This window comes from Prinia subflava, chromosome W, assembly GCF_021018805.1.
Source record: "Prinia subflava isolate CZ2003 ecotype Zambia chromosome W, Cam_Psub_1.2, whole genome shotgun sequence".
Classification (NCBI taxonomy): Eukaryota; Metazoa; Chordata; class Aves; order Passeriformes; family Cisticolidae; genus Prinia; species Prinia subflava.
Window position 1 is genome coordinate 2,882,081 of NC_086282.1, and position 13,128 is coordinate 2,895,208.

Sequence of the window (13,128 nt, forward strand, 5' to 3'; positions counted from 1 at the left end):
AGCTTATTCTTTTAAGCTGTTTTTTTCAAGCATTACCTTGACATGCACTTTTTCACCTTGACTTGTTATTAGTAAGCTTGTAGAATATTAATTTCTGCTTGTGTAGTGAAAATAATGACTTGTACAATGCTGTGAAATATTAAATGCTTCAAAAGAACTCCCATATTTGTGCCAGCATTTCAGTGCATCCCCCTTCTACCTAAGTAAAAATGTTCATGAGAACCAGCTCTTGTTAATTGGTGTGAGAGAAGTAAAAGTTTTGCACAACTTCATGCTGTAGCAGCTGGGTATGGTCCTGTGATAGGGAGAGGTTTGCCAGAAGATGGCAGCAAGTAGAAGTGAAGCAAAACATTATCCACCTTTATGCTCTTGGTTGCACCATGAATACTTTCCATTTTCTGAAGTGATAGGTCTCCAGCCTTGAAAGTCAAGCCAGGTCTGGCAAGTGATTTTTGTGATCTTTCACCTTTCCAGATAACCCTGGATGTGTTGGCTGACATGGGGCATGAGGAGCTTAAAGAAATTGGGATCAATGCGTATGGACACCGCCACAAATTAATAAAGGGTATGGAGAGACTTTTAGGAGGTCAGCAAGGTAAGTATGACACTTACTGGCTAGTCTAAGTGTAACACACAACAGGCTCCCATAAGTCACATTCTCTAAATGCAGGCATTGTCACCAGGTCTTGAAAGAATCTGAATGTCAGGAAAGTGTATTTGCTGCAGACGTGGTGACTGAGTGGGTTGTGATAGCTAAAGAATATATTAAGGAGATACCAGACTAAGTGATCACTTGCTTTTTCAGAGAATTGATACCCTAGAGGCAGCTTTGGAAACTGTGCCCATTTCTCAGGACCATGTTTCACCCAGAGAGGAGCTTTTGGATTGATTTGCCCTAATACCTACCCACAGGCCAGTTATAACCTGAAGGATAGGCCTGATATAGGGTTTTAGCTGCCCCACGCTTCTGAGATGTTTCTATGGAAAGAGGAAGCAATAAAGGGCAATTATGTCCCACATGCATTTTTCTTCTCTCTTTTAAAGCCTCTGCTGCTAGCGAAAGCACTTTTATCTTTTTGAGGTTGTGCTTATGCCTTGTGTTTATTTTGCATTTCTTGCTGTACTGGGATTGTTTAAGAACAGTGATGATGATGGATACAAATAGAGCTGGTATTTTTTTTCCTGTTGATTTTTCTCCTTTTCATTTCTTCTCTTAGCAGGTGCCAATCCTTATTTGACTTTCCACTGTGTGAGTCAGGGGACCATTCTCCTTGACCTTGCTCCTGACAATAAGGAGTATCAGTCCGTAGAAGAGGAGGTAATCCAAGTCCCTTTCTTAATGCTTCAGGGGCCATATATTTTTCTTTCCACTGATAAACTGTCAGAGCCAAAGTGTGCAATATATGTTGAAAGTGCTAAAATAGTCTTTGGCATATGAATTGCATAGATATGACATGAAGTTTAGGGTTCTTCATTTGTCTTTTCATATAGAACAATGATAGAAATTATTTTGCTATGTCCTGCCAATTTTTTAATAAGTAGTCTCTGCTCACCTAATGTTATCCCAGTTTTATTTTGTTGTGTTTTGAATCTTGTCTTCATATTGTCTCATAGGGAGGGTTTGCACAGCTTCAGCTTTCTGTAGATAGATGGACCTTTGAAAATTAGAAGCTGTGTGTGAAACCAAGGCACCAAGGCCTTGCAATTCTCTAGGCATTTTCTGTGAACCAGCTTTTGTCTTGTCGCAGTGGCTTAGTTAATCTGTAACCCAGATAAACAGCTCTTGGATAATTGAGAATTAAATGTAATTTTGCCTCCCACACACACACATGCTCTTTTATTTAAGTGAACTACAGGCACATATCAATTTGAAAGCAAAAATCATAACAGAAAAGAGACTTCCTGAAGAGTCGTGTTTGGTAGAAACTCCATTTTATGGTGCATTTCCTGTTTGTGTCATGTTCCTACACTGTAGCACAGAAGTGTTTGGAGTCTTTTAAAAAATCTAGATAATCAGGATTGCTGCCAGCTTAGATGGGCATATTTTTTATTTGTAGCTTCATAAACTGGAGTTTGCAGATCTTTTTTATAAACTTTTCTGGAATAAAGGGTCACTTGTCTGCCATAGTAAATTGGAATATTTATTTGAACTGTTGCAAAATATTGTTACTGTAGCTATAAATACTTCTCTCTAAAAGACAATGAAAATATTTCTGAGAGAATCAGAAATAGGAGAATTTACAATGCAGGTATTTCCCTAATACTAAGAAATGCAAACTAAACTCATTAAAAGTACATTTGTTATTACTATGAAGTAGTCTTTTTGTATATTAATTTTCAAATATTGTTTTTTCTAATTTAAAGAAGGTTTTCTAGCTGTATATCATTTTGATAGCAAGTACCATTATTCTTCTTTTTCTTATGTGGATTTTTATTACAAGATTGGATAATTGCATCATCCAGCTTCCCTACTGTGGAACAGCATAATGTGTTGGGTGCTTGAGAAATTAAGGTATACCTCAATTTAAAATTGAGAGGTCTTTGGGGTTTTTTTAGACCTTCTAATTCATTTTCCATCAAGACTGTCTGTTGTTGCCAGTGATATACTGAGACATTGCATGGATACTTTGCTAGGAAGGCTTATGTGCTGAACATTCAGTTTTGGTTTTTTATGTAGATGCAAAGTACAATCCGGGAGCATCGGGATGGTGGAAATGCTGGTGGGATCTTCAGCAGATACAGGGTCATCAGGGTAAGTTTCAAAACCTCTCAGTTTTATGTGGTATGTTAGTATTTACACTAGCAGGCAGAATCAGTTTAATGGTTTGCCCTTTTATATTTAAAGTTCTTTGTTGAAATGATATTCAGGAGCAGAGTTAACGCAAGTGCTAAAATGAGTGTGTGCTCTGGACAGGGAATGAGAGAGAAGTTTCCACTTGGACTCCTAAAGGAGTCTGAAGAACTGATGTTGAAGACAGAGATGAAGAACAAGATTGAATTTCAGAAGCCTATAACTTCTGTATTTAACCCTTGCAACACAGGGGGTTTTTTTCCTCAGTGTAGTCTTTTCTTGATGTTTTAAAAGAACTTTGGGGTGTGTATGTGAAAGGATGATCATGACCTCTAATAAGAAATTTGTCTCCCTATGCAAGTTTCCAGCTTGACATCACCTCCTTTGCCCTTGCCAACTAGAAAAATACATTTTCCAAGCCATGGTATTCCAGAAAATAGTGATGTCTTTCTGAGGGAAAGTACACTTTCTACTTTCTTTTTCTGGGGCAAAGGAAACAGAGGGAATCAGAACAGAACTTGGTTTCTGAGCTCCAGCAAACCTGTGCTGCCTATCTCTTTGAGAAGTAAGCCTGTGCAGAGCCTTTGCAACTTGATCCGATAGATCATGCGTCCTGAAGTAAACTCTGCTTCCATTCTACTCCCAACCAATGGTGAAGTCCTTTACAGAAACCACAGTGGTATTAGAGCATGTGACTGAAAATATATAGATAGAATAAACAGCACACCTTGTTATTTTACATGAAAAGAACCAAATTTTGGTTCTTTTCATAAAAGATGAACCTAAACTAGACAGCAAGTTTCAAAGAGCTAGATGACATCAGTCAACAGAGCTCAAAGCAGAGAGGGAAGGAGTTTCAGACAGTTTATAGTTCTTTGTGGTATTGCAGGCTCTGTAAGAAGCAGCCTGAAAGTTGTCATTAAACCTGAGAATTTAGGCTGCCGTTTCACAGTAGTTTTAACCACCTGTAGGTGTGTGCTACAGAGTTGTTTGAGAGACTTCAGCCTTGCGTGCAGAACAGCCGTGGGGTTTCTTCATAGCATTCACGTGTCTTGTTGTCAGTTTCCCTGTCAAATTAATGTGAACTTCATGAAACTATATTTCATTTCAATTGCAATTCACATACATGTGAGAGGTTGAAGTGTTATGGTAACAGCATGGTTGTATCTCTTGTTCTATTGCAGATTCAAAAGGTAGTGAACAAGAAGTTGCGGGAGAGATTCTGTCACAGACAGAAGGAGGTCTCGGAGGAGAATCATAATCATCACAATGAGCGCATGTTGTTTCACGGTAAGGAAGTAGTGTCTCTTTGTATGTATTGGTATTTAACAAAAAAACCCAAACCTTGCAAGGACCCACAGGCAATGTATTGTTGCTGTGTCACCATCCTATGCAAGTAATTGTGTTTCTACACTAGAAATACAGGGGGTGCATTGGGAGTGGGGGGTGGTGGAGTTGCTCTGTGGTTACTGCAATCCAAAAAGCTACACTAGATAAGAAATACTTTTAGCATGTTTCAGGTTTTTAAGAAAGAGGAAGGATTTTTGCTAAGCCGTATCTTAGTCATTTCCAGTAAAGCTGCTAGGATGATGTTACATTGCTGTGAGAAAGACATGGTGTCTTCTAAATGAGGGGAGCAGCACACAAAAAAAGCATTTTACCCTGGTGCTTCAGGCAAGCATCAGGGAAAGAAATCAAAACCAACCATGAGTTTCAGCAAGATTTCTCTAGAAATGCCTGCAAATGACAATTGCCTGAAGGTCCTTCTGCCCTAGATTCTTCCATGATTCTGTATAGGAAATTGTTTTTGGGTATGATTGTCCTGACACCATGCCCCACCTTAACCAGTGCTGATTCCTGGAGAGAGTGTGCATTGACAAGATAAATTGCCCTGAAATGTGAGTGAGGGGAAAGCCATTTAATGAGATCTGTGAAATGAGTAAGAAATGAATCACATGTGGGATTTTGGTATATAATGATAAATCCCACACATAACTGCATCCTGCTGGGTATTGCCCCCTTCCAGCTGACTGAGCACACTTTCTGGTATTTAATGGTCTGTTTGAGGCAGATAAACTCCTCTTGGCATTGAGTCTTGTATTGCTATACAACTTAACAAATATGTGTCTTTTTGTGTCACTGTTCTAGGGTCTCCTTTTATTAATGCTATCATTCACAAAGGATTTGATGAAAGGCATGCATACATTGGAGGAATGTTTGGAGCTGGAATTTACTTTGCCGAGAACTCCTCAAAAAGCAACCAATATGTGTACGGAATAGGAGGAGGAACTGGCTGTCCCACACACAAAGACAGGTCCTGTTACATCTGCCACAGGTAGGAGTCCAGCAGAGTTCCCCAAAAGTAATTCTGGCTGTTCTGGTTTTTATGATCCTGGCATAGGGTGACCTGCAGGCAAAGAATGGCAACTTGAGCTTGGTCATGGCATGAAAAATGCAGTTTTCCATTTGTCAAGGCTGAACAAAAACAAATATAAATGCAGCAAGTCCCACAGGAAGGTCAAAAATTACAGCTAAGCATGCAGTGAGTATAAATCAAAGTAAGCTGTGGCTCAGGAGAGAGGCTTAAAAGAGCAAGTTTGAAAATGAAGAGTCAGGGGAAAATAGCAATTAAACTCCAGGCACTCTCAGAACAAAATGCAGTGGAAAGTGGTGGTCAGCGGTACAGCATTGTACTGTGGATCAGATAATTTTGGAGGTAGATAATTTTTGAACAGGACTTACAGCTTTGTTTTGTCCTGGAGTAGATCAGTGTGTTTCTCACACTTTGACACCTGTCCATTCCCTGCTGGTAGGAACACAGAGAGTTTCAGCTTCTTTCAACAGCTTTATATAAAACAAAGTAGAACAGGCTTCCTTGTGAGGGCCGAACAAACTGTGTTTTCCCTTCTGTGTGTCATGAAAGATTTTTAGTGACAGGTTTTATATGGTCTTAGAGCTGGTTTCTGAAAGTGTTTCTTTAAAAAGTCTTGAGAAAATAATTGTAATGAAATAAACTCAAAAGGCTGAAGTCATTCTGGAAGCATGCAACTCCTAGTAAGATATTTTAAAATGATACTCTCTTTTTTCATTTTAGACAAATGCTCTTCTGTAGAGTGACCCTTGGAAAATCCTTTCTTCAGTTCAGCACAATGAAAATGGCTCATGCCCCTCCTGGGCACCATTCTGTTATCGGCAGGCCAAGCGTGAATGGACTTGCTTACGCCGAGTATGTTATCTACAGAGGAGAACAGGTAGGTGGGTTAGCAAAGACTGGCTTTATAGAAGAACAGAGCTGGCAGCTGGAGATGGGGTGTGGCTGGTTTCCAGACCAAGTGTGCTGTGATAACGCTGCTGATTAGGTTGTTGGGTTTTTTTTTCATTTCAATGGGGAAACAAACAGTGAACTGTACTAGACAGCAAATGTTACTCCTATCCACTGATTTGTTCTGATTTATACCATACAGAATTGCCTGATTTCACCTGTGCAGCACTGATGGAGTCTATTTAGAATTTTAGCTTCTCTCAGTAAGCTTTTTCCCATTGCGTTTTACTGGCATTACTGCAGTATCAAGCTCACATGCATTTCTGGGGCTCTAGTACATCTTGAGGGTTTTGGACTTTTTACCTGTAGATTAACAGCAGTGACAGTGACTACTCTTAAATGGCAGCTGAAGTAGCACAGGAGTCTTCAAAACTTGATTTTTAATCTGAATAACTCAGCTAGACCTTGACTCTAGAAAAGTGTTTTGCTTACTACCTGTCACGAGCCAAAGGATGGTCGTGATGGTTCGTTTTGATTTCAGAGTGCAAAAAGAGGCAATGAGAACTTAGTTCAAGTAAAATCAATTGTATCTTTATTGATACACACAATTATGCGACAGAAGAGAAGGGAAAGAAAGAGAGAGAAAAGAGGAGAAGGGGGGTCATAGCTACTGACTAACAGATGAGAGTCCTCGTGACGCTGGAAACCAAGACCAACTTCGCAGTCCTCATGGCGCGCGTCAATAGACCGTCGCGTCCGCCGGGAAGATCTCAAAGTGTGAGTCGTAGGGGGAAGCTTTTATAGTCATTTCAGAAGCAGGGGGCACCTGGCCAATGCAGGCAGAAGTGGGGGGCACCCGGCCAACATGGGGGGAGCACCCAAGAGTCACTGTGAGGAGGCTCGTTGCTCTGGGAATCAGGTGCAACCATTCAGATCAGGCAGGTTTGGGACAAGCAGGTCTGGGCTTTGCAGCAGGTACAGCGCAGTCAGTCAGAGCAAACACGGCCTCCACAAACACAGCCCAGGAACCGTAACAGCGTCCATTGTTCATGCACGGGTCTCTGAGGAGGGTGTCTTGGTCCAAAGGGTGCACCTGCAGGGACAAACTTGGGTCCCACCTCGGTCAGGCCAGAACTCCTGTGCTGCAGCCCAGGGTCCTTGGGGGTCTCAGTCTCTGACAGTCGTGAGGCAGATGAGGGACCTTTGGATTGACTGTTACACTACCGTGGGTGGCTCCCTGTACTGGTTTGAAACCAAACCCAGTGAGACTGCAAGTCAGAATTACAATTTAATAGAGAGAGAACAAACAACAAGAAAGATAAAAATAAAATAAGATAAATGCAATAGTACAAAGGACCACTGACAGAGTCAGAATGCAAACCTGACACCCTGTTGGTCAGGGTGTTGGAAGCAGCCCGAAGTAAATCCTCCCAGAGTGACTGTTGTGGCTTCATTGAAGTAGAGATGATCCTCAAGAAAGGGTTCAGTCGTCCTCTGGGAATCTAGTGGAAACAGGCTATCTTGGTGTTTGGGATGGCTGTTTTTATCCCAGTGGAAAGGCTTTGGCTCCTCCTACTGGGTGGAGCATCTCACAATGGAATGAAGTAATGTTATCAGTCATGTGAGAGGCCTTAAATGGCCCATTCACAGGTGATATCCCTCAGAGGAGGATGGGTGGAGGAAGAGATAAGAAGGCACTGCCATATCTGGTGTTTTCAGGTGTCCCATTAACAGAGGGCATCCACCCTCAGAGTTACAAGAGATAAGGAACAATATCTCCCAACTGACTTCGACAGATGAAAATAGAATACACATTTTTGGTTACATTTTCAACCCAAGACACTCCCAGATCACCTGATGAAACTGAATAACCACAAATATGTGGAGCCTGATGACAAACATCCCAGATCCTGAGGGAGCTGGCTGATGGTGTTGCCAAGTCGCTCTCCATCATACCCTGAGATTATCTCGGTTGGAGCATGCTGCTAATAATACCAAGATCATGGGTTTGATTCTTGTGTGGGTCATTCACTTAAGAGTTGGACTTTATACTATCCTTGGAGGTCCTTTCCAACTCAGAATATTCTGTGGTTCTGTGATATTTGAAAAGTCATGGCAGTCAGGCAAGGACCCCAGTGAATGAGAAAAGGGAGACATCACTCATATTTTTTAAAAGGGGAGAAAAGTAGACACAAGGGAACTACAGATAGTTGAGCCTCACCTCTGTGCCTGGGAAGATCATGGAATAGATCCTCATGGAAGGCACATGCAAGACCAGGAGGTGATTCAAGACAGCCAGCACAGCTTCTCTAAGCACAGCTTGTGCCTGACCAGTTAGGTGACTTTCTATGATAGTGTGACAATGATGGTCCCACAAGGCCTTCTCTTTTCTGGACCAAACAAGCCCATCTGTCTCAGCATTTTCTTCTTTATCATGTGCTCTCTCCCTCTGACAATCTTATTGGTCCTTTGCTGAACTTGGCTCCAGCTTGTTGGTATCTTTCTTGTACTGGAGAACCTAGAAGTTGTGTGTGTTTTTCTAGATGTAATCAAGTGAGTACTGAATAAACAGCAGTCGCTGCAACACCTGGTGATTTACTACAGGATGCTTGTAGCCTTTATTACTGCCTGGACACACTATTGATTCTGCTTTAGCTTGCTGTCACCCAAGGACCCCACCACCTTTTCAGCTGAGTGGCTTCTCATTCTGCAGTGTTACAAGGAATTCATCTCAGGTGCCTTTGCTGGATTATATGAAGCTTCTTGTAGGCCCAGTCTCCTCTCATCTGTCGAGGTTCCTCTGAATGGGACCCTGCCCTGCAACAACTTTGTTCTGGGAGTGAACTGGCTAGCAGCTGTCTCCAGGAAACACTGGACAGATGGACAGATGACTGACTGAGTCATGTGCTTTGGGTGGGCCAAGTATTTTACTGCTAGTAAAGGCATTTGCAGGTTACATTGCAAGTTATTGATCCTTTTGAGGTCAGACTTTATCAGTCATCTGAGATTTTTGAATAACATAATAGGCACTGGCCAATTTGTAGGATTAGCTAACAAGGAGAGTAAGTCTGAATTCCTGTTGCCCGCAATTTCTGGCAGTGACTGTGTGGAAGAAACATCTTTCTTTCTATTTGTGCATTAAACAAGGTAAGTACATCCAGCAGCATGCTGTGAACATAGAGCTGATTCTTGTGCTGTCCTTCCTGGTCACTGTTTATTGAAATACAAAAACAAACTTTCTGAGTTACCCTTGCATAAACCAGGGCTTTTTTTCTTATTTTACTTTTAGGCATACCCAGAATATCTCATTACATACCAGATTGTGAAACCAGAAGCTCCCTCACAGACAGCAACAGCAGCAGAAGAAAAGACCTAGTAGCTTCAGAGCAGTGAAGAAGGATGTAACTTCAATCTTGGACTGGATGGATACTTGTTTCAAAAAATCAGTATCACATAAAACTCTTAACAACCTGGAAATAATCTGTATGCCTTTTATAAAGTATTGCTGTCTTGATGAATATGATGAGTAACTCTTGCATACTCAACTGCTACTGTTCCTCTTGAGGAAAGTTTACAAGGGACTGCCTTTTAATACCATATCTCAGGCTCCTAGTCTCTGCAGTTACCATGTGTAAAATAATATTGTTTTGATCTAGACAGTGGGAACATTATTGTGCAAATGGAAATCTTTATTGGTGCCATCTCACATGTTAAAATTTCAGGCACTACTTTTCTAGTTATTTTATTTGCAGATAAATTGCATTAAGCCCATCATTTTCTTTTCAGCATACACCATTCATTTCCTGTTTTCAAGAGATCCTGTTTATTCTCCTTTTGTATTCTGAAGTTGAGCCATAACCTTCCTGTAGATATTTTGCACAAAGTCAAGTCAACTAAAATCGTTAACAATGCAATATAATTTTCATCTGAGGAGGGGCTAGGACAAGTTCTTCAATATAGGGGGTTTTTTGCACACGTTTGAGCAAACGATGACATGAGTGAATGTAACTTTAGAGTGGAAACAAATTATGTCAGTTTGCTGCCTTGTCTGTGTGAGTTTTCTGGGGGAAGCCCTGAGAAGTGTTTGCAAGGGTAAAACCAGCTCTTGGGCTTAGAAGAACTTCATGAAACAGATCCATGCCCTCTGCTGCCATCTCTAAAAGAACATTTTATAAGGCTCCTGTTAAGTACATGCAGCTTGTGAAATGTTCTCCAGTTACAGCAGTGTATGGTTTTGCTGGGAGAAGCAGGTGAAAAGTCATAAGATTTCATACAGGAGGGTGTATCTGGTTCATGTCTCTCAGTAAGATGAGACCCAGTAAATGGGTTTCAGGCTAGTAAGGGAGAGTGTATTACAGCAGTTTCCTGTCACATCTTTGTGTGTGACATCACAGTTGAAGAGCTTAAGGGATTTACAAAAGTAATATTTTTTTTTAAATATCGATTTTACATTTTGATGAGAAGAAAATTTTAAAGTATCAGTTGGCAAGCGGATTTGTTTGCAGGTGTACCAGAGAACAAAGTTAGGATTTATTCACTTAATACCCTTCTTCCCAAATTCCCAGGTTTATTTTGCTGGCTAGGAGAAAGTTATTTTTAAGCATTGCATAACACAGCATCAAACAGTTTCAAAAGTCCCCCTCATGGTGGATATGGATTTAACAAAAGTAGAAACTGTTTCTTTTTAGTGGTGTTTTACAGTTTCAGAGAAGGTTGAAGATAAAGACCTGTTAATTTTTTTCCTAACAACCAATACCAGGAGATGTGTGTCAGTGTTGACCATGTAACAAGTGGAGGAAGAAAATGTTCCTTTGGACACAACATGTTGTACATTACCCCATCAACCAGCACTATTTAGTATCTGATGATCCAGTTCATGCATTCAGGTTTTATCCCCCTTAAAGCAAGAAAGCAACAGAATAGTGTGCTCTTAGTTCATAAAAATATATGTGCTCCCCACAAGTGGGATTTTGCTAACATGTTTGTATAAAACAGATTTAATCCTGAAGAGTGTTTCACTTTCAGCATTAAGACACAACATTTTTATTTTTAACGTTGAGACATTAATGTTAAAGCAAATCATCCTCATAAGAAATATCACCCACTGTAAAATCAGTCATTTGATGCAATATGGCTACCTGAAAATCATGTTTGTAATATCTCTAAAGAAATAGCAATACTCTGACAGAACTTGAACTCTGAGTTTTACTTTTCTTGAGCTGACAGGGGATATATGGTTCTCGCTTCATTTTGTGACCTGATTAAATATGTAGCTTTGAAGTCCCAGCCAGGCTCTAGCCTAGTTGTCCTTTTAAACAAGTTTCTTTGATAAGATTGGGTGCTCGTATTTTGGCTACTTGTTTCATAGTGTTAGGATTGCAAAGATCACCACTAGGCTTTGAAGCTTTGTATTCACCATTTAAATTTACAGTTTGTGTTTCATTTAGTTAATAATGGAGTGAGGGGATGTGCCTATCTGCACTAGGGTTTCAGATAGTGACCAGAGCGAGTGCTGCTCTCTGTCCCCAGTTAGACATAGTTTTAAATGGTGAAACAGCTGTGCTGCTTAGGTGAGCAAAATGGTTAATGTGGGTGTGAAAGTTAAAAGCTTTACATCTTTCAAAAACAAGAACAAATGTAAAAAGAAAAACCCCACTGAGCCCACACCAGATGCTGTTCTTTGTTGTTTCCTATGTGCTGGTTGAACTAATGGCTAGTCTGGATTCCTTTTTACAGCCTGAAACTTCTAGAGGATAAAAATAGCCTGGAGGAGACTGAGACCTCATTGGGGTCTTCAACATCCTCATGAGAGGAAGTGGAGAGGCAGGTACCAATAACTTAATTCCCGTGACCAGTAACAAGACTGGAGGAAACACCATGAAGCTGAGTCAGGGGAGATTTAGGTTGGATATTAGGGAAAAGGATTTTCACCCAGAGGTTGGGCACTGGCACGGACTCCCCAGGGAAGTGGTCACATCACCAAGCCTGACAGAGTTCAAGAAGCATTTGGACAACACTCTCAGGCACCTGGTGTGACTCTTGGGGCTGTTCTGTGCAGAGCCAGGAGTTGGACTCAAAGATGCTGATGGGTCCCTTCCAACTCAGCATATTCTGTGATTCTACTTTCCAGTATCTTTGAACTGCCAATGTTAATGTCTTGATATTCTGTGCAGAGTAAAGGTGCTGTGTGAGGAAATCATTTTGCAGTGGTTTTTGTCTCGTAATGACATGATCTCATATCCATTTGTGGCCAGACACAGATAAATACCCAGGCCTGATGATGCATGTGTGTGTTGTAGACACCTGTGCAGGAGTAGCGTGTGTTGTCATAGCTCCTCTTACAGTTCAAAACAAAGTGAGGATTTGCCCATCAATATCCACGTTACTGTTTTCGTTTGAAAGACAGGTATCTGCTAGGAAGGGGGCAGGACCTCCCTAGAGATGGAAAATTCGAATCCCCTCCCTCCAAATTATTCTAATTTAGAAAATTAAAGGAGCTTTCAGGCAGAGGTATGGGGATAGGAATAACAGCTCTTTACTAGTATATATGACCAAACAAACAACAACTACAGCATTAATAATAAACAGAACTAGGAACCTTGAGGGCTTTCTTTCACAAAGCCCGGGGCAGTTTGATCTCGGTGCCCCTGCAGGACTCCGAGAGGCCAAGCTGGAAGGGTGGAAAGTCCCAGGCTGGTGGCTGAGATTGAATGCACTGTGCTGGTAGCTGGAGCGGCAGGGGTGTCCCGGCATTGCTGGGCATAGCAGGACTACATAGTAGCAGGAAAAACCTCAAAATTCCGAAGAAGCAGCGGCGGTGGGGGGAGGGCCAGAGAAAGCGAACTCAGGATTCCTGGGTACACGAGCAGATGACGGTAGATTTCCCAGGACGAGACGGAGTGATGGCCGTGAACTCTTCGTGCAGCGAGCGGCAGCTTGACTGTCTTCCTCGATGCTGAGAGCAAGAGAGGGCAACTGCCCCCTAGCTCTTTATTTTACCTTTCCCAAAGCTCATTATCTCTCCTCTCTGAGGGACACTCCCAGAGACTTAAAAACAATAGGTGTAGCCTTGTGC

The 13,128-nt window shown here is 41.4% G+C and overlaps 1 protein-coding gene across 2 annotated transcripts in view; it reads left to right on the plus strand.

Annotated features, from left to right (window-relative positions):
- LOC134563402 (poly [ADP-ribose] polymerase tankyrase-1-like) overlaps nucleotides 1-12,249 on the plus strand; it is a 187,741-nt gene extending 175,492 nt beyond the window's left edge. The window contains exons 21-27 of one of the 2 annotated variants that reach the window (XM_063421312.1): nucleotides 475-595; nucleotides 1,218-1,318; nucleotides 2,678-2,752; nucleotides 3,976-4,081; nucleotides 4,940-5,126; nucleotides 5,886-6,042; nucleotides 9,343-12,249. In XM_063421312.1, coding sequence (XP_063277382.1) covers nucleotides 475-595; nucleotides 1,218-1,318; nucleotides 2,678-2,752; nucleotides 3,976-4,081; nucleotides 4,940-5,126; nucleotides 5,886-6,042; nucleotides 9,343-9,429 — 834 coding nt within the window. In that variant the 3' untranslated portion in view covers nucleotides 9,430-12,249. The remainder of the gene's footprint in view (nucleotides 1-474; nucleotides 596-1,217; nucleotides 1,319-2,677; nucleotides 2,753-3,975; nucleotides 4,082-4,939; nucleotides 5,127-5,885; nucleotides 6,043-9,342) is intronic. The other variant, XM_063421313.1, reaches the window with a different exon arrangement.
- Nucleotides 12,250-13,128: the final 879 nt, after the last annotated feature.